Source organism: Globicephala melas, chromosome 1, assembly GCF_963455315.2.
Source record: "Globicephala melas chromosome 1, mGloMel1.2, whole genome shotgun sequence".
In the NCBI taxonomy this organism is placed as follows: domain Eukaryota; kingdom Metazoa; phylum Chordata; class Mammalia; order Artiodactyla; family Delphinidae; genus Globicephala; species Globicephala melas.
This window is the reverse complement of record NC_083314.1, coordinates 80,872,666-80,893,740: the sequence shown is the minus strand read 5'-3', so window position 1 is coordinate 80,893,740 and position 21,075 is coordinate 80,872,666. Positions and strand designations below refer to the sequence as shown.

The following is a 21,075-nucleotide window of genomic DNA, read 5'->3' as shown; positions in this document are numbered from 1 at the left end:
AGAATGGCAAGAAATTCCGTATGCCTGATGCTGTGTAATCAGGAAATAAAGCTGGAAATATAGTTTAGGGCCAAACTGTATGTCATGCTAAGGATTTGGAACTTATCCTATAGGCAAGAAATTTTTCTAATTCAATATTTTAGTATTCATAATTTTTAACATTTGCAAATAGCCCCCATACTATTTTCAATTTGTGTTTTTTCCTTAAATAGACTGGCGTTTTAAACAAACTTACACTAAATTTAAATATCACTGTCATAAATGGAAAACATATTTTTCTATTACAAATTCAGCTAAAAGCATAACTAGTAAAAATGAAAAATGTTTGGCCATGTACCACCTAAAATCTTCTCAGATAATACCAAGGGTTCACATATAAAATTTGGGAAGTGCCGCTAAAGGTACAGATAGCTAAGTGATGGTTTAAGCAAGGGAGTGGTACAGTCATAAGTATTTTAGAAAGAAATCTGATAGTAGTGTGGAGGATGTTAAGAACGAAGTTAGAGACTAATTAGGAAGCTACTGCAGTGGTCCAGCCCCGAGATGATAAAGGACTGAACTAAGACAGTAGATATGGACAAAACAGATTGGGAAGTTTGTACCGAAAGTAAACTCAACAGTGAGTGACTGATTAGGTGATAATAGGGAGGCATTGAGGATGGATCTGCGGTTCTAGCTTAGGTAGCTGGGCAGATAATAATTTCTATAGCAGATCTGGGGAGTCAGAGGAGCACGTATGGAGAAATGGTTTATTTTAGATATGTAAGTTCAAAGAGCTTGTGTCATTCAGGTGGTAATGTCCAATATGTGGAAATATAGATGTAAAAGCTCAACAGTTTGGGGGGCTTCCCTGGTGGCGCAGTGGTTGAGAGTCCACCTGCCAATGCAGGCGACACGGGTTCGTGCCCCGGTCCGGGAAGATCCCACGTGCTGCGGAGCGGCTGGGCCTGTGAGCCATGGCCGCTGAGCCTGTGCGTCCGGAGCCTGTGCTCCGCAACGGGAGAGGCCACGACAGTGAGAGGCCCGCGTACCGCAAATGAAAAATAACAGTTTGGGGTGAGAGGAATAGTTTTGAGCATTGTATGATAGTGGGTGCGACTGCCAGCGGAATGGATAGAGCTTCAGGAGAAAGGGCCAAGAACAAAACTCAGGCTCCTCAAATGTCTGGAGAAGCAGAGGCAGATGCCTTCCCCCAGCAGTACAACCTTATTTCTACCACCAAAAAAATACTAAGAAAAGTTCTTTTTTCATATATATGTAAAAGAAAGGGTCATTTTAGAGCTCCTCTGATACATAGGTCTCAAGAAAGAATCAATCTGGCTCACTAGACAAAAATCTATTTTTAATTGTATAAAATTATACATATAAAATACATAGAAAGTACTAAAAGGTAAGTAAAACTTTAACACCAAAAGTAGACAGATCAGGGAACAATTTTTCTCAAGTTCTTTGGGATCTTACTGGTTGGTATTTGAGAAAAATAATCCAGGAGGTGCAAAGACAAGTTCTTCCCATAACTCAACACCCCTTAACACTTCCCAGAGAAAAGAGCAAAGGAGAAATGAGGGTTTATGATATCTGGATTATAAATATCAATAAAAATTGAATAGACACACCTATTGTTTAATGTAGGAGCCTCTGCTCCAACCCTACATGTGCTTCATGGAATACAGAGATGGAGCTTGGAGAATTCAAGGAAATCCCTTTCAAGCACTAATGCAATTGTTGCTAGATTCCTTGCTTCTGATCCCATATGTACTGGTCACTAAGATGATTTCAAAAGCAAGAAAGCTGACTTTCACCTTTCCCCTATCTGATCCAAAAGAGCAAACTGTAGCCTGTTTCCTAACGCATTTCTAAAAGCAAAGTGTATAATTGTTAAATGGAAAATGTAATTGCAGGAACATTAATTTCCCAAACTCAGTTTAGGAAGTGCACTGAGCTATAATATAGTATAAAGGTGATTACAGAAACAAGGAGAAAATATATCTTAGAGAGACCTACAAAAAATTCTCCCAAAGGGAAATGCTTTAGCTGTACTCCAGATCATTTCTCTCCTATTTTACCCAGGAAAGAGGTGGGGGAAGAGAATAGTATTAAAAACACAGGTAGCTGATCATTGATTCTCTTTCCCCTCCTGCAGTCTCTCATGGTTCCAATTAGGAAGTGCCATAATGCCAAAGTCTCATCTAATTTTTCTGATCAACTCATGCTCTAATAATCAATGTGGAGGAAGAGGAAAGAAAAGAGGGAAAACAAATGTGAATCTAAGGTATATACATCTAAGGTCGTAAACAGCAGCCACTTCGTGGGAGTAGGAGGAACATAGCCCTCACCAAATTGGACAGATAATGCTTCCAAAGAGAAAAACGATGGGAGGAGAAAAAGGAGGGAAATATGCTTTATCTTCTACCAATCTTTGCAGGCAGGAAGATCTATAGCCAGGGCTTAACTAAGCTAGGTGAGCAGGGGAGGAGGAGTAAAAAAAGAATACTGAAAGGTAAGCAACTTCAGCCCTGACCCCTTCAGTAGAGTATACTGGAAATCTGGACAATGGTATGGTATGGTATGCATGCCCCAGAAGCAACGTAGGTGATAAACCCCTACAGCTTGTGTTTATACTCCCTCTCTTGTTTCTGGGCAGTTTCTCAGCAATTATTTTAAAAATAAGAAACCAGATCTCCACTTCCTTCCAAATAATAAAGTAAGGAAGCCTCCAAAATGAAGTACCATTTGCAGGCAGAGGAGGAGTAAGGTAGTGGTGTGGAGGCGGGGGGTGTAGGTTAGGAAATATCTAGTTACTGGAGGAACAACTTGGTACCAAGTAGCCCCAGCTCAAGAGAAACCAAAGCCGAAGTCCTCATTTTCATGTCCTGTTGGGTCCAAGAGAAAGCAGGAATGAGGGTGAGGGTGAGGCACACAGTCCTTATTCAAGCTCCCTGTTATTTTAAAAGAAGGAGACATGAACAATTAGTCAATCACTCTGTGCTATTGAAATGACTACACAGAGTTACTGGAGTGTAAGAGCTAACAAAGCTCCAAAGACAGCCTGCTCTTCTTGTAAAGTGGTGTGGAGATGTTTTAAAAGCAACTACATCCAAAAACTACAAGTAAGAAGAGGGATCTCTCAGCAAATAGGAATCCAGGTGTAGAATTTATACATATATATATATATATATATGTATTTTAAAGTATAAAACTGAGAAAGTATGTACAGAAATCACACTAAGTCTTAGAAAGGACATATAAAAAACGGGCCTGGAGAGGATGGGGAGTATGTGGGTAGATGCCTAGCAACTGGAAGAATGCATGTTGCCCAACTGCCCAGCAGCCAGCATGAGAATATCTTTCTTCTCCTTGTGGAAGCGCAGCTCCTTGCCTGCCAGCCGGGCTTCATCCAGCTCCCTCTCAGTAGAGGCCAGCTCTCTAGACAGCGCTCCTGGCACACTCTGCTCCCGGCTCACCCAGTCCAATGCCATTTGGTGGCGAATATCATCGTCTAGGGCCCGGTGTGAATAATGAGCCAACACTTCCTGGAGGGGGAGAGGAATGTCAAAGTCACGGACAAAGTAAAGGTTCATACCACATTGACCCAACTGGGACTAGGAACTCTCAGCCTTTGAGTCATAACTGAAGTCAGCACTGGAGTCCTTTGAGGAGATTCTTATGGGGAATTTCCTGGTGGGAGAAGCAAGGCAGGTAAAAGAATCACAGTTAAGATTTTAAAAGGAAAGATTATGGGAATGAAGTCTTTAAGTAAGGCTTTCAAGATTCACAACCTGGTAGACTTGCTTATTCTAACACAACATCCACCTCCAAATAGTCCTTCTGGGACTTCCCTGGTGGCGCAGTGGTTAAGACTGTGTGCTCTCAATGCAGGGGGCCCGGGTTCGATCCCTGGTCAGGGAACTAGATCCCAAGTGCATGCTGCAACTAAGAGTTCGCATGCCACAACTAGGAGTTCACATGCCACAACTAAGGAGCCCATGTGCCGCAACTAAGACCCGGTGCAACCAAAATAAATAAATAAATATTAAAAAAAAAATAGTCCTTCTGCCAGACTCCCCTCACCCATAGGAACTCTTACCTGCCGAGAGCACTGTCTTTCTCTCATGGCCTTAAGGCTGCCATTCCAGTGCAGCAGTTGAAAAACTGTCATTAGCTCCTGGAGGAAGAAAATATGAAGTGCCAGGACAGTGGCATATATATCGGGGGGTTGCATCAGAATTAAATGGGGAAACTTTCACAAAATGTAGTTGTGGCAGCATCTCTTATACCAACTCTGATACGTCTTTGGGGGAAGGAAGATATTTATATTTTGAAAAATATCCTAATAACCTTTTCTGCCTTCCTTTCCAATTGAGTGTTAGTAGGAGGTGCGCGCACGTGTGTGTGTGTGTGTGTGTGTGTGTGTGTGTGTATACAGGCTGACCCACGTTATTAGAGCCAGGGAAGTAGATAGAATAGTATAGTACCTGGAACTCCAACATTGACTTGCCCTTGTTGGATTCCAACATGAATCGGAAGGCACCAATCCCTGTATTTGGGTTGTCAGCTTCTTCCCTGTTGCCCTGGTAACAGAGAAAAGGAAAAGACAAATAGATTTTCAATCAGGATTATCACCTCAAAGAGCACTGTCCAAGAGGGATATAATGTAAGCCACATGTTTAATGTAGTTGCCACATTACAGTAAAAAATATACAATAAATATTAATTTTAATAGCATATTTTATTTAACCTAATAAACTCAAAATATTGTTTCAACTATAATCATTATAAAAATTATTAATGAAACATCTTTTTCTTGTACTAAGTTTTCAAAATCTGGTATCTCTTTCATCTTACAGCACATCTCAATTCATACTAGCCACATCTAAAATGCTCAATAGCTATATGTGGCTAGTGGCTATTCTGCTGGTCAGCACAGTCCTAGAGGCCTCCAAAGTCACCACACATTTTAACTTAGGTGACAGAGAAAAGTCAACCTGGTTTTCCCTATTTTACAAAAGGGGGAACACTGAAACATAGAGAAGAGTCCTGATTTAGCTAAAATAACAGAGTGAGTTCAGCATACAGGATTGGACTAGCCTAGAGGACAATTGACAAATGCATTTTAAAGGGCAACAATAAAAGTCATAAGCATGGCAAATTCTGGGTAGCAGTTTGGCCTCCTGGACATTTGCTTCATGTGTCTTCTACTGGCGACATGACCCCGCAGGGGTAGAACTAAGATACATTGTCCTACCTGCAAGCCTAGTGTGTACAAAAAAACAATACAGTATAGAAGTTAAGAGCGTGGACTAGAGCTCCTACTAGTCTTGCGGCCTTGGTGAAGTTATTTAACCTCTCTGTTCCTCAGCTACCTTAACTGTAAAATGAGAACAATCATAGATCTACCTTACAGGATTGTTTTAAGAATTAAAGAGTTTTTAAATTTAAACTTAAAAAGAGATAAATGCAGTCTAACAATTCCAATCATACAATTTGGGTGCATTATTGTACTGGACCTGTGTCCAGTTACACAATCCAAATCCATTCAGGTACTGGCTCTGGTTTGTGCTATTTGGTGGTGGTTTCATGTTACTGGAGATAATTCCAGATCCTAGGTCTTGCAGGGACTCCCAAAATAAGGGCATCTCCTGGTTTACTAGTGACCCTTTTGTCAACCTGATCTAGAAGAATAAGGCCAGGAGACTACTGGGAACACAGGGATCCAACTTTCTCCTCCTGCTTCCTGAGAGGTTTCCTGCTCTTTCTAGCCAGTTCCACACTGGCTAGAATGGAACTGTACTGTACATGTATCACACCTAAAATAATGCCAGGCACTTAGTAAGTATACCATAAGTGCTAGTTTATTATTATTATTTGCTTTCACTGTGCTAGAATTAACAAGAAGTCAGAACTACTCAAAATCAACCACTTGTTTTGTGGCTCATGAGAAACAATCATGCCACATGTAGTTAATCTTTCTGGTGAAGCAAAGATCACAAAATGTGTATTTAGAAGTGAAAATCTAGAGGCAGGAAGGAAAATGGTGGTAATTTTCACCATGAGGATTTAGGACTTTAAAGCAAGCAATAGTTTTCATTTTTATCTTTAATAGTTCAATGCGATACCTTATTCAGTACCTCCAAACTTTTCCATGATATGGCCCAAAGAAAATAATGACCCTATCTGTACAGCCAACTGGGATATACAGAGAAGGCTGCTGGCAGAGCAGCTGCCAGCAGAGGCTGTGGGGCAGAGGAGTCCATCCGCCCTAGGCCTTGTTCAATTCCCCTGAGAGTTGAGGGGATCAATATCATGGCACATCTGTAACCTATTTGGAGTACACCAGTGTGGAATGACCCACCATTGGCAAGTTCCACCACATATGACACTTCTACACCTAACAAGGTGATATATGAGCTCCATCTATTCAATAAACATTTAATCACAGAATACTTGATTAGTGGTAGGAACATTAGAATATAATTGGAAAGGAATTAGAGTTAATTTTAATTTAACCTACTTATTTTACAAATGAGGAAACTCAGACCCACAGAGGCTAGGTGATTTGTCAAAAGACATAATATAGTATCAGATTCAGGACTTTTGAAGGACAAAAGCTAAAAGCAAAGAATGTGGACATCACTCTTTGCCCATGGCTAAGACCAAATGAAAATTGCTATTCTGGAGTATGGGAATTCCATTGGGATATTAATGAGAAATCCATTAAGTTCTCAATTTGGGGGGTTAATCAAAAAAGAATACTGGCATGAGAAGAATAATAGTTTACATTTCTTAAACACTTTGTAGCAGACACTGCTGGTGACCTATCCAATATCTATTTCCTTCTTCCTTACTAAAGAACCTTAATCTTATTCTAGTGCCTATACATCTCCCAATTGCCTCAGAGAAGAGTGATTTTATCCTAACTCCAGTGGGTAAATCCTAATCCCTTTTGCCTGTGACTGGTTTTAAGGTGGGAATTCTGGGCATTGGGTGGTAGAGGGGAGTTCTGCTGGAGAGCTTCTGGGAAAAGATTCCTTACTACTAAAGAGACACGAGAAAAGATGGTCTCTTTCTGTCTCTGAGTTTAGTTTTGTCAGTATTTAACAACTGGAACTCTGTAGCTGTCTTGTACCCTGAGGGGAGTCAGCCCAAGGGCAAAGCCAATATCTAGAGGATGGCTGAGTTGAGAAATGGAAAGAATTTGGGCCAGTAGATGATGACATTCTTTTTTTTTCCCCCAGGTTAAATGTCTGCTTTATTCAGATCCAGTGACCAGAGGCCCAGGCAGCCAATTTTGCAGGAGATTTTGCACCTGAGTGTCTTCCTGCCAGACCCTCCCAAGGGTGTGCTCCTACAGATGGGACATCAGAACTCGTCCTTTATGTCAAAATGGGACTGGTCTTCAGGCTTGAAGTCCAGGTTGGGGCTGCCATCCTAGATGATGACATTCTTGATCCATCGAATTATCTAGCCCTGAAATCTGCCCTACTTCTAGACTTCTTATCATGTTAGATAATACATTTCCTTCCTTTATTTATTAAGTCAACTTGAAGTGAGATTTTCTATTACTTGCATCTAAAGGCACCTAAACAGATAACATGTACTAAGTGCTGGAACATATTCTCTTTTATCCAATAATCCTATGTGATAGGTATAATTGTTATCCTATTCTACAGATGAGGAAACCAAGACAGATTAAATATCTTGTTCAAAGTCACATAACAAGTAGAACCATAATTTCAAAACGATGAATTCAGAGCCCATGCTCATAACCACTGCTTTCTATAATCCAATCTAATGTTTCATTTTATAATACACTAGGTGACTTAAGAGTGAAAAATGTGCTTTCTTAATTTTAACTGATTTGATTAATATAAAAATGTTTTTATTCCTTGCAGATACTGCTGACTGGGGCAAAAAGTAATAGGAGAAAAACAGACGGGTCCTAGGCTACAGAGGGATTATGATTCAGAGTGTTCAATACTAATCTACAAAACAGATAACTGAAGGAGTTAGTATATGTAATTACATCATAAATGCAAAGAAAACATAAACAGAAAATTGATCTGACTTTATCTCCCTATCAATGATCTTGTGCAGAGGGAGGAAGAAGGCAGTGCTAATTTCTAAGATGTACCTCTAAGCTAGAAAAGTCTGTAAGTTGACTTGGGTTCTAGTCTTGGCTCTACCATTTACAAGCTATATTATTTTAGGCAAAACTTCACTTCTGTGTTTTTAGTTTCCTCATCTGTAAAATAGGGGTAATAATAGTACTCATACCTCATAGGATTGTTGTGAAGATCAAATGAGATAAAATACATATAAATCCCCTCAAAGAGTCCCTGGCACAAAATAAATACTCAGTTAGGATTAGCTATGGTTATCATCATTATCATTATCATTTAAAGAACAGATGTTCTTTTTAAAGGGAGTAAATAAATTACACTCCCCATTCCTAGACAGGTAAAAAGACAAGACCTTGTATTATAAAGTGTTCTTCATTAATATGATGAAGTAATGGAGGCAGGAAACAAAGTGACAATAAAAACAATCATAAAAAAAAGAACAGTGAAGGAAGAAGGGACTAAGGTCTTAAACCAAAATTGGGAAAAGTGAAATTCAAGCTCAATTTTTATTTTGTAATACCTCTAAACTTCCATAAATCTTGAAGTAAAGGTTTCTAGATACCAAAGAGACAAAATAACAAAAACAAAAACACACATAGAATTAGAGACTGAGACATGTGGAGCATATAATACAAAAGACTGACAGAAAATAAACAGAAAGAACAGAAATGCAGACAGGAAAGAAAACCAAGAATTCATGCTCTGTTTCCCGGGAATATACAAGATTTCCCAATCAGCCAATTCTCCCATCCCCCACTCTCCTCCCTTCCAACTCCAAGTAACTTACATTGAAAGATGCCAGGGCCTCAGAGACACTCTTCTCAATGAACTCATCAGTGATTCTTCGGGAAGGATGTTCATTAAACACAGAGTTCATTAGCGCAATCTTTGCAGCACTCCGCCGGGCTTCAGCTTTTGTGGGGCAAAACTAGGCAGGGAGACAGAGAAAATATGTGCGCATGTGTATCTGAGAGAGGAAGGAAAAGTGGGAGGGAAACACTTGGGATAGAAGACACTTGGATACTCTTTGGCGAAATCAGTTTGTTCAACACACCCTCCAAAGTTTTTATTGTAAAATGGTTGGGGCATTTGGAAACATAAATTTGATTCAACATCCTGAAGTCATTAAGGAACTGGAGACAGCTGTAGCTCATACCAAATTGAATGCAGGATGAAGAAGACTGCTGAGGTCAGCATATAATCACTGGATATGAAAAATACCCCTGTTTAAACTGTCAAGAGAATTAATTACCCAAAAGCCAGATTCTGGCCAGTCTATTAGAAATCTGTATCTTGTTCTCTTATTCTGCAGACAGGCAAGAATTTTTTCATCCCTCTAGATAACCTAAGATTAGAACAAAGCTATGTCTAAGCTGCTTCTGCAGAGGAGCCCTCTAGTCTCTATCAGAAGCACCCATTTGGGATTCTTGGACTTTTCTTTTAGCTATGTGCAGGCAGTTTCCCCAATAATGTAGTGGGCTACGGAGCTATCCCTGAACAGAGTCTAAGGTCTGAGGAAGGATTTTATAGTCTTCCCCCACCCGCTCCCAGTAGAAGCAAAGAGAAGAGAGGTGGCTAGGGAAAGGAAAGCTGACCCGAGGAAAACAAGAAAAATTTTTAAATTAATTCATGTTTTTACATTGTTTCCAACATATGTAGTATCATAGAACAAGCCTGATTTTCAAAAGTCTTAAATCACTCAACTTCAGATCCCTAGCCACCTTTATAATTCATCTTCACTGGCTGCCTCAAAGGCCTCTGTGCCCTCTGTCACTTGTGATTAGGATGAGAGAAAAGGAAGAAAGTGATGTTATAGTTTTAAAAAGTAGACCAGGTTATGTTTGCTACTTAACCATCCTTAATATCAGTAATTCCCAGTTTCCTTTAGCTGACAGGTCTCTCTGAAACAACATATGGAGTTTTGTGCATTAATCCTGTCTTCTTGCTTATTCAGTTTCTCTGTTTCCACTTCTCTCACTATTTATTAGCCTGCTACTCTTTCTACTATATAGTGCTCTTTCTGAAAAGTCATCTATGAAGAAAACCACCAGGAGAAATTTCACCTGCCAAAGTGGATATAAAAGATATAAGCTAAAAGGGGCCAAGATAGATAATTCTACTCTTTCAGGAAATAACAGAAATCAAATTACTCTGATGGTCCAGTTTGGGGCATCCCCATAAAATTATTAAATCTTTAATCAACAGTATGGTGAGGTGGGAAAAGGAAGGAAAGGTCTTATTTTCTAGTAGCAAAAGATAAACATTAGTCATCTTGGGCATATGTTTATTTCTCCGAAATGGCTGGGGTTCTGAGAGAAAAATTTAGTCACCTGATTTGAAATGAAGCTTCCTTAGGTCTGTTTCCGTTTGAGGCAGGAACTGAGCTACAATGGCACTCCTTCATGCAACAGATTTATTAAGTGTCTGTTCTCTGCTGGGCACTGAGTTTGATGGTAGAGATTTAAAACTGAACAAGAAAGAAGACAGACACTACCTCTGCCTCCGTGGAGCATAGTCCACTAGGAGAGAGAAACAGTCAATTATGATATGTTTTGATAAATGATATGATAGGGGAAGTCCAAGGCACTATGGAAGCACAGAGCAGAGGGTATAACTTTGTCTAAGGGTTATACAAACCATACAGAAAACAGAACAAAAGTGTCTAGTCTCTTCTCTAAATTCCTACTCAGGCTCTAAGTGGACATTTCAGGAGGCTACCTTCCTATCTGCAATGTGAAAAATCCATCTTTGATGATAATATTCACACTAGTCAAATTTCTCGTTACCCTGTAATAGCATCAGCGCTTTTCATCATCATATACTACAGGACTTTCATATAACTGTAGAATGCTAGTACCAGAAATACTGGTTAGAAATAATCTAATCTATCTCCTTCATATTATAGATGGGGAAACTGAGGCCCAGATTAATTACTCGACTTGCCCTGTTAGCAGTCAGGGGAACAAGAATTTGGATCTCCTAATGCTTAGATGAGTACTATTTCCACCATATATAGTCCCTCTCCTTTGATCTCTTAGAGTCCTCAAACATTGCTTTCCTTAGTGATAGTGATAAGAAAAAGTACCGGGGGCAATGAGTATTATTCTACATCCTGAAAAAGAGATAGCAGGAAGTTGGAAAGCCAGATTAGAACGTGAGTTAGATGCTAGTAGTCTGCTTTTCTTTCAGCCTTCAAAAACTCAAACCCACTTTGAATTTGAGTATGGTTAAAAGAAAAGCATGCTACTGAGGTTTTTTCTGCTCAAATGAGCCTCAGATGCTTATCAGAATGATTTGCCCAGAATTGGTCCAAGTCCTCAAATATGTGACTTTGGATAGAGATTTAATGGCCAAAGTGATAGAGAAAGACATTAGTAGCACCTAAGCGTTTATCTTTGCTACTGCTGCCTCAGAACTCTTACCTGGAAACTCCCAAAGCAACTTCCCCCAGGCAGGGTGACATAGCAGACATAGGGAGGGCTGTTGGAGGGAACCATCTCATAAACCACGAGAGCCCCATTCTTCAAGTCAGCCCCACGGGACTGTTTCATCTGCCAGAATTCCTGAAGTGCCTCCACCACATTCACTGCAAAAAGAGAAGTAGTTAAGTTCAGCAGTAAGAACGCTTCCAAGCAGTGCTCTGCCTCAATGCAGTATCTGTAACCTGTACTTACATTAAGAATCTAGCCCCCTTAGCTCCCTACCTATTACCATTTAAAAGCATTTTAATTAATAAGCCTATGCTGTGATTAAGTCCATTTGCATAGGAAGACCAGAGTATGCCTGCCCTCCTCCGCTACTTCCCTAGTTCACATTTGATTAGTCCTAGACACCAAAGAAGAATAGCATAAATATTGGAGGCCAGAGTTTCCAAGGTCAGCATACCATTATCACTGACTGATGAAGTAGATTATTCCACAATTGGTCAGCTGGCCTAGAAGAGTAATAACCACCATGATCATAAGTGCTAACATTTACTGAACACTTACTGTATGTCACATTTTCTCCAAGCGTTTTACCTATTTAATCACAACAATCTTATGAGGCAGGTACTTTTATTTTCCCCATTTTACAGATGAGGGAAATGAGACATAGGGAGGTTAAATAACTTGCCCAAGGATATAACAGCTAGAAAGCAGAAGAGCAAGAACTCAAACCCAGGCAGTCTTGGTTCCAGAGTCAATGTTCCAGAGTCAATTATATAATACTGTCACTCAAGGAAATATGGCCCTATTAGCCATTTTCAAGGCTGTGCTTCTGGTGAGCAAACCCATGAATAGATTCCTTTTCCATTCTGGAATACTATGTGTATACTATATATATATGAGAGAGAGAGACAGAGAGACAGAGACAGACAGAGAGAGAGAAAGAGAGAGAAGAGAGAGAGAAAGAAAGAAAGAAAGAAAGAAAAAAAGAAAGAAAGGAAGGAAGGAAGGAGGGAAGGGAGGAAGGGAATGAATTCTGAGGCTTTCCCTAGGCATAAATGATCTTTGGAAGGACTGTATATTGGGAAACACTCCTCCACAGGTCTCCTGCACTACTTTCCATCTTGCTAGGTATGCCAAGATTTCAAGGCCCTGACTGCTCCTTACTTGGGCCCTTTCTCAGGATTTAATTTGCAGCAAGAAACCTTGAGGGATGAAGTAATATCTCCCTCTGGGACAAAGAACAAGCTTGCTTACTGTTTGCTATAAAATGGCAGGTTCCCCAAGCTCAGTGTTCCTCTCCTGTAATGCAACCCATGGCCTGTAAGCATCCACCTGAGCCCTCCACATCAGACTTGGGAGACAGGGGAAACCAATGCAAGCAAACAGGATGCTCATGCTACTTGCTGTTCTATGAGTAATAAAGTCCTCTGTCTCTGACCCAGAAGTCTCTTGACTTCTGCCAGCATCCATGAAACAGTAACCGGCTATGTTATTAGTTGTATATAGGGTAAAATCAAACTCCAGACTTGACACTGTATTCCAGAAATTCCAGAACAGTTCCCTTCATCCCTCAATACTTGGATTCAATTATTCCACAAATATGTATTGAGTACCTACTCTGTGCTAGACTGTGTGCTGGGTGCTAGGCTGTTACAATAGTGAGCAAAACCATACACATACACCATACAATTTTTACAAATGAAAAATTGCAACAGTGATAAATGCTATAAAGGAGTGGTAAATGGTGGTAAATGTAGGAGCATCTGACTAATTAAGAAGGTCAAAGAAAGCTACCCTGACAAGGTAATATTTAAGCTCAGATATAAGTATGAATTCCCTAGGCAAAAAGGTGAGAGAATAGTGCTCTGAGCAGAAGGAATAGCATGTACGATGGCTCTGCAATAGCAGGAAATATGGTGAATAAAGGGACTAGTGTGGCCAGAAAAGAGAGAGTGAGGGGTAGTATAAATGCAAGGTGAGGTTGCACACACACACACACAAAAAAGCAGGGACCAGATCAGGTCAGACCTGGTGGGTCATGTTAGAATAGTGGCTTTATCCTAGGAGCAATGGAAATCTCTTGAAGAGTTTTAAATGGAAGGAGGGATAAAATCAGTTTGTTTTTGGAAAGGATCTTTTTTTTTTAATTTTATTTATTTATTTATGGCTGTATTGGGTCCTCGTTCCTGTGCGAGGGCTTTCTCCAGTTGCAGCAAGCAGGGGCCACTCTACACGCGCGGGTCTCTCACTATGGCAGCCTCTCTTGTCACGGAGCACAGGCTCCAGACGCGCAGGCTCAGTAATTGTGGCTCACGGGCCTAGTTGCTCCGTGGCATGGGGGATCTTCCCAGACCAGGGCTCAAACCCGTGTCCCCTGCATTGGCAGGCAGATTCTCAACCACTGCGCCACCAGGGAAGGCCTAGAAAGGATCTCTTTTGACTCTAAGGTTCCAAACATTTCAAATGGCTTTAACTAAAGCCTCGTAATAAAAATTCATCACACGCATTCTCCAATATCATCCAACATGACCACTCTCTACTCTTAGTTACAACAAGGACTCATTAATTCTATTGTATTACATTAGTTAAGATCTGACAAGGAGAAGACACCAAGATGGGACAGACAGGCAAGAGATTTACTGGGGAGGAAGCAGGAGAAGGGAGAGCCTTCAGACCATGTTCTAGGTCTGACACCTGTGGAAGGAGAAAGTCTCAGACTGCAGCACCGTTCCAAGAAAGGCTTGGCCAGGCCAGTAGGAAGTCCTCAAGCCAAAGGAATCCCACATCTCACTAGGATGTGCCTGAGTTAGGACCCCTGCTGTGCTCAGTCATTGACTGGGAGCAGCCTGCAGGATGTGTGGCCTCAGTGCAAATGTGGTGATGAACTCAGAGGGAACAGCAGTTTAAGGCTGTCAGTCAATTATGCTCCCGGCAGCTGGAGATATTAAACACGTTTTCATGGCTGCCACACACACATTAAACAAAAATTTGAGCACTTAATAGGTGCATAGCTCTATTCTAGGCGTTAGAGATGCAAAGATGAATAACATACATTCCCTGCCAGGAAGGTGTTCAAAAGCTAGTGGGCAATAATAACTTATCTTACCTGCTCTGCAACTGAAGCAAGCACTCCATGTACCAGCCAGGGTTTGAAAAGCAGCATAAGCTCTTTACTAATACTCTACATTTAACTGACTTTTTAAAATATTCATTCTTCCATTAAAAGACAGCATGAAAAGAAAACTCTCTTTTTCCCACCCTTGGTTTTAGCAGAGGCTCTTCAGAGGTCACTGCTGCCCAGAAAGCTTAGCCACTCTTGTTCTTTTCATTGAGCTCTTTTCAGGCCCAGTTCCCTCTTTGAGACAATTTAGCACAATGTGCTGGGTGACAGCTCTCCTGACATGCAAACAACAGGGAGAATATTGAAATAAAGAGGAAGGGGAGGAGACTGCTATAATGGGGAAGGTCCTATTAAAAAGCATATGTCCATTCCATGTCCAGTTAAATCCCTTTTGGCACAGAGTACAGGACTATTTTTTAATGATTACTCAAAGCCAAATGAAACAGGGAGTCTTATTTCAGAAATGTGAGCATGAAATGAGAAACTGGGCAAAGTGATCAGGAAAAAAGCAATGAATTGTGATCTACGTTTGAAAATGCTCATAAGACTCATTCACTTCTAGAGCTGAAAGGGACTTTAGAGATTATCTAGTCCAAGTCAGGCTAAGAAATGACTTGGTTGAGGTCACATAGCTGTGGCAGAAGTGGGGCATGAAAGTAGAAATTCTGATGCCCATGTTTTTTCCAATTTGGGAATCTTAACCCAGGGCCCAAGGTCCAGTCCATGGCTGAACTTCGTGGGGGTTCACAAGTCCCCTAACACTCTAAGTAAAATTAAGCATGTGTGTGTGTCTGTGTGTGTGTGTGCGTATGAGTATTTGTGTGTGTGGGGGTGTAGGGAGGGTGCTCATAGTTTTGATCAGATTTTCAGTGAGGAATCATGGATATAATGGTTTACGTAAGGATGGTTAAAGGGACAGTGAGGTAGGAGGGTAGCAATTACTGAGACATACATATCTGACAGCTACAATTAATTTTTGGAAGTCACTGATGGATGCTGGGCTGAAAGGGACACGAAAGACCAAGATAGTGAGGAATATTTAAGTGCTTGTACCATAATGTTGAACAACAACAAAAAAGATAATACTTTTGTTTTTTCCTTAGGAGATAAAATATTAGAGGAATGTCTAAGAGGCAAGACAGACAGATTGTATACCCACCAGAGTAAAAACATTAAAACAACACATGGGGACTTCCCTCGTGGTCTAGTGGTTAAGACTCCATGCTCCCAAGGCAGGGGGCCTGGGTTTGATCCCTGGTCAGGGAAGTAGATCCTGCATGCTGCAACTAAAAGCCTGCATGCTGCAATGAAGATCCCACTTGCTGCAACTAAGACCCAGCACAGCTAAATAAATAAACATTTTTTTAAAAATTAAAAAAAACACCACATGAAACTATAATAAAAATTTTATAAAAATAAATACAATCTTGTAGTGGGGCAGCATGGATAAATAGATAATAAACAGATAATGGAATTGAGAGGTGAGTGAGAAGGTTCTCTCTGAACATACAGGATGATGAGAATAGTCTGGCCTGGCTTAATTCACATTATTATGAAGATAGGGAAGCTGGTTAACAATACTTCATCTGACATTTCCTGTTTCAATTTGTAGAAGGTATCCCTGAATAGCCCACAGTGCATAGTCTCTGGAAGGGATGGAAGGGAAGGATTGAAAAGTGATGTGACTTTGGGAGAGGACTATGGTAAGCTGAATAATGCCCCCTGCCAAGATGTCCATGTCCTAATCCTTGGAACCTGTAAATGTTACCTTATGTGACAATGATTTTGCAGACGTGATTAAGTTAGGGATCTGAGATGGGGAAATTATCATGGATTTTTGGTGGGCCCTAAATGTAATCACAGGTGTCCTTAGGGAAGGAGACTTGATGAAACACAGAAGAGGAGAAGGCAGCATGAACATGGAGGCAGAAATTGGAATGATGCAGTCACAAGCCAAGGAATGCTGGCAGCCCCCAGAAGCTGGAAGAAGCAAGGAAGCAGATTCTCCCCTAGAGCCTCTGGAGGGAGCACAGACCTGCTGTGACACCTTGACTTTGGCCCGGTGATACTGATTTTGAACTTCTGGACTCCAGAACTGTGAGAGAATAAATTTCTGTTGTTTTAAGCCAACTTCGTGATAATTTGTTACAGCAGCCACAGGAAAGTAATACAGGGTCTAATCCAACATTCCAAAAATTAGAAACATTCAGATCAATCATTTTAACTACATACTCACAACAAAGAAGCTGTCTGTGATTCTGAGGGAAAGGAAAAACTGTAAACAGAAAATACCACACAAGATTCATTTGTTCAGTCTAGTGGAGTAGCTGGGCAGAATTTCCAATCATGTAACCATATTGTGATATAAAGGGACAGCAATAATTTTAAAATAGATAGGTTTGAAGAGGGCAACACAGAAGTTACAGAGCAAGGAAAGTGACTTGGTCATTCAGGCAATCGTGCCAGCTTAGAGACTACCAGCTGTCAGCCGTTAGAAGAAGGGGTCTATATGCCACGCGGAAAAAGGGGCAAAGGAAACGGTAATGCTAACAATACCTATCAAATGCACAGTTATCAAAGCATATCCACATGCGTAATAATAGCAGCCACTCATTGAGTACTATGTGCTGTGTGCTTTACATTCATTATCTCATTTAATCCATGCAGAACTATTAAGATAGGTATTATAATAGCTATTGCACAAATGGTGAACAAGCTAAGGAACAAGCCACAGTGGCAGAACCAGGATTTAGAACCAAGGTTTGTTTGCCTCCAAAACCAACCCTCTTTCTGTTGTACTATCCTGTTTTATTGCACCATTAATCCTCACAGAGGCTCTATAAAGTGGACTGTGAGCTCCATGAAGATAGGGACTGAGTACCTGTCTTGTTCACCACTGGTGATTAATAAATATTCGTTAAATGAATGAATGGAACAGATGAGGCCTAGAGAGATAAAGTAATTTATCCAAGATCACACAGCCATTATTTGACAGGGCCAGGTTCTCTGATTCCAAATCCTATAGACTGATTAAGATCCTGTAGCATACTGAGCTAGGTGTGTATCTTGGGCAGGGACTGCGGGGAGAGATATAGGACAAACAAGTGAAATGACAGAAGAATTAAAAAAAATAAATGCTGAGATCCTACATGAGTCAGGTCTAAAGACTGTGCCTGGCAAAGGTAAATTTAGAGCAGTCAGGAAGAAGATGATGAAAGATCTGAATTGAAGATGATGCAGTAAAGCATTGCTGGATTGAGGACTGGTCTAGGCAATGACTAAAGTAAATTATATTCAGAGGAATAGAGCCAGCCCCCAAATACCATGCCATCAGTCACAAAGGTATGTGGACATATGCCAATGGCAGCTTTACCTATTAATTGAAGCAGAATAAGTGATTCCATGTGGTGAAGGACTTCTGAGCCAAATCAGCAGAGATTCCGCTTGCCTGAAGCTAAACTATCTGCCAAACTTTCCCAAAGTACTGGCTGGACACCCAGACTGGAAATGAGAAACTCAAGAATAATGAGAAGGACTGTGGTGGGAGGTAGGGAGGTTGGAGGGGAGAATTGCGGGAGAGTCTGAATCCTGACTGATTGCTCTTGGTCAGTACAATCCCCTTGTTCCCTCATCCTTTCTAAGGAAATGAAAAAGGTTTTACAGGATGCTCAGTTTAGACAAGAGTCTCTCCAGGTAACCCAGAGAAGAAAACTGCCACTCCTCTACAATTTTAATAAACACCTATAAGTTTCTAAGAAGGTGGCTTCAGATTTAGGGCGCCCACTCCTGGCTACTCCTATGCCCAGAGGCAAAGACCTTCCCTTGGTCCCGACTTAAAAGAGACCTGAAGCAACAGGACAATAGCTAATGGCAATTCCATTACATTGCTCTATTAAGTCTAGGAATTAAACTAGAAAAACAATTATATTCCCTCATGATGAATTTCAGGATCATGTGCATTTGCATTCCCAGCACCTAGCAGAGTGCCTGCCCCCGTGGTAGGAGTTCAAAATGCTGAAGAACAAAGGGAAACTGATGGGAAATGTATCATTGCGCATATAAAGCAAAATGGATCTAAAAATCTGTTTTCATAGGCACCATTGGTTTTACACTGTTTGGATTTAACAATGAGAGAAAATGATGTGTTCTTCCCAAAGAAATATGAACCAATAAATTTGAGAGAATATTTGTCATTTTTTAAAGTACCCATTATGTGTCAGGTGCAATATCTCATTTAGTCCACATCATAATTCTTGGGAAACTGAAGCTCAGCGAGGTTAAGTTGCTTCCACAGAGACACAGCTGGCAAGTGACAGAGATTTAATCTGGGATTTAATCCAGACTAGTCTTACTCCAAAGTCTGTGTGTGTGCTCTTTTCACTGCACTTTCTCAGGGAGGAAAAAAAAAAAAAGTCATTACTATCTACAGAGAAAGCCCCACAACCTTTCTCTGTATTAATGTTAAACTAGAAAATTAAAGATAGTCACTTCCAGGTCAGGCAGGACCTAGCCAAGCAGAGAGAAGTGATGTCTCAGAAATTCCAGACCTGAATGCTGTATCCCACACCGCTCACTATATATTTCTTGTTACACTATAAATCTGGAACTCAAACTCAGGAAATTCTGCACTGGTTAAACAAAAACAACAAAGAAAATTCTCACATCCCCCTTTTCAGAAACCCTGGAAATTAGACATCTTTAAGATGAAGATTTCTAATGGAAATAGGGTTTCTGCCTGGCTCATTTCCACTGAATTTAACATTGAGAGAGCCAAGGCCTGGGATTTATCCTCAGTTCCTGGGCAAGGGCCAGGAAAACAGAGCCAGCCAGACAGAGAGGCTGGAGTCGTGAGGTTCCATACTTAAAAAGACACTAAAGAGGTATTAAGTCACAGGAAGCTGGTGTGGGCTCAATGGTATGGGTCCAGATTTAAAGGCACAATTATAGCGAACTTGTGAAAGCACTGCCTAATTCCCCAGCAAATCTGAAGTTGCACTGGAAATCTCAGAGTGACATAAGTAAGAAAAGAATTTAAAAGTCAAGGTTAAGGAGATGGAGTAAATTAGCAGGGAGCCCAGGAATTGCTGAGATCACAGAAGAAAGATTGAGAGGATATGGATGAGAAATGTCTTGGATCTGAGATAAAGGATAGGATCCCACACAACGGGGACTAAAGGCAGAGAGATGTTAAGGCATTAAGCTACAGGAGGGATTCCATTTCTAAAGGAGAAAAGGTTGGATAGAAAAGAGGGTTATACCTGTAAAAAGGGGTCCCTGGAGAACATAGTAGTAACTCAATAAAGGGGAGGGGTGGGAGGCTTAAACGTGTGTATGAATGTGTGCGTCTGTGCGTGTGCGAGTGTGTGTGTGTGTGTGTGTGTGTGTGTGTAGCCCAGAAGGAAACTCCCCAAAAGGAAATGCATGTGAAGGCTCTGCGCCAGGAAAAGCGATCCAAAGGACTGTGGGAGCAAAGCTCCCTTACAGAGAGGGTGTCCCACAGGAGGCCAGACCCCGCAGACTCACCTCGGCCATAGCCCTGCGTGTGTTTGGCGAAGCTCCTCACCACGGCCTCCACGGCCTCCCGCAGCACTGCGGGGCTGCCGGCGGCGCCGGGGGGCAGCGGCAGCCCGGCGGCCCCAGACAGGAGCAGAGGCGGCGGGGGCGGTGCGGGGGGCGGCGGGGCCGGCGGGGGGCCCGCCTGGGGTGTGGCGGTGGCTGCAGCGGCCCCAGTCACTCCGGGCCGAAGCGCTCGCAGAGTGCCCCTCCCGCTGGTGCCCACTCCAGGCTGCAGCCGCTGCGCTCGCAACGTCTCCATCCCGGCCGCCAGTGGAGTAGCGGTCCAGAGCCTGCCAGCCTGGCGAGCTAACGGTCCCAGCCTCCCCCGCCAGCGAGCGCCCAGGGACTGAAGGAGGTGCCGGAGCCCAGCCGTCAGTCAAGCGGGGGCGGGGGTGAGCCAGGTCCTATGCCAATCACCAGAGAGGGGGCGGGAGCTGGCCGGCTGCCGCTCCGCCATAGGCAAATTACTGAGGAGGGCGGAGGTTCTGAGCAACCAATTACAAAGAGAAAAAGCGACATCCTCTGTACTGGAGAGGCTTAGCTTGGGCGCGTCTTTGGGAGTCCTGCGGGGAGTACTAGAAAGCGGGCCAGACCCCAGGGCCGAGGCTAGAGGCAAAAAAAAAAAAAAAAAAAAAGCCTGGATGCATGGCTGGGGAGAACTGTAGACAGAGTGAGAGGATTCTTAGAGAGCCTTTGTCCGACCACTTCATTTTACAGATGTAGATGAGGAAACTGGCTCAGAGAAGTGACGTGACTTGTCCAAGATCACATGCAATTGGTGGTGGAGCTAAAGCAAGGAAAGATACTGGCATTTAATGAGCATATACTTACTGTTTGTCAGACACTATAC

At 41.8% G+C, this 21,075-nt stretch overlaps 1 protein-coding gene across 1 annotated transcript; it reads right to left on the bottom strand.

Annotated features, from left to right (window-relative positions):
• Window positions 1–1,325: 1,325 nt before the first annotated feature.
• On the bottom strand, window positions 1,326–20,571 carry LIX1L (limb and CNS expressed 1 like). The gene is made up of 6 exons (XM_030869275.3): window positions 20,193–20,571; window positions 11,543–11,706; window positions 8,908–9,048; window positions 4,476–4,571; window positions 4,088–4,165; window positions 1,326–3,533 (listed from the first exon to the last, which is right to left on the bottom strand). The coding sequence occupies exons 1-6, from the start codon at window positions 20,482–20,484 to the stop codon at window positions 3,291–3,293; spliced, it is 1,014 nt and encodes a 337-aa protein (XP_030725135.1). The 5' UTR covers window positions 20,485–20,571; the 3' UTR covers window positions 1,326–3,290.
• Window positions 20,572–21,075: the final 504 nt, after the last annotated feature.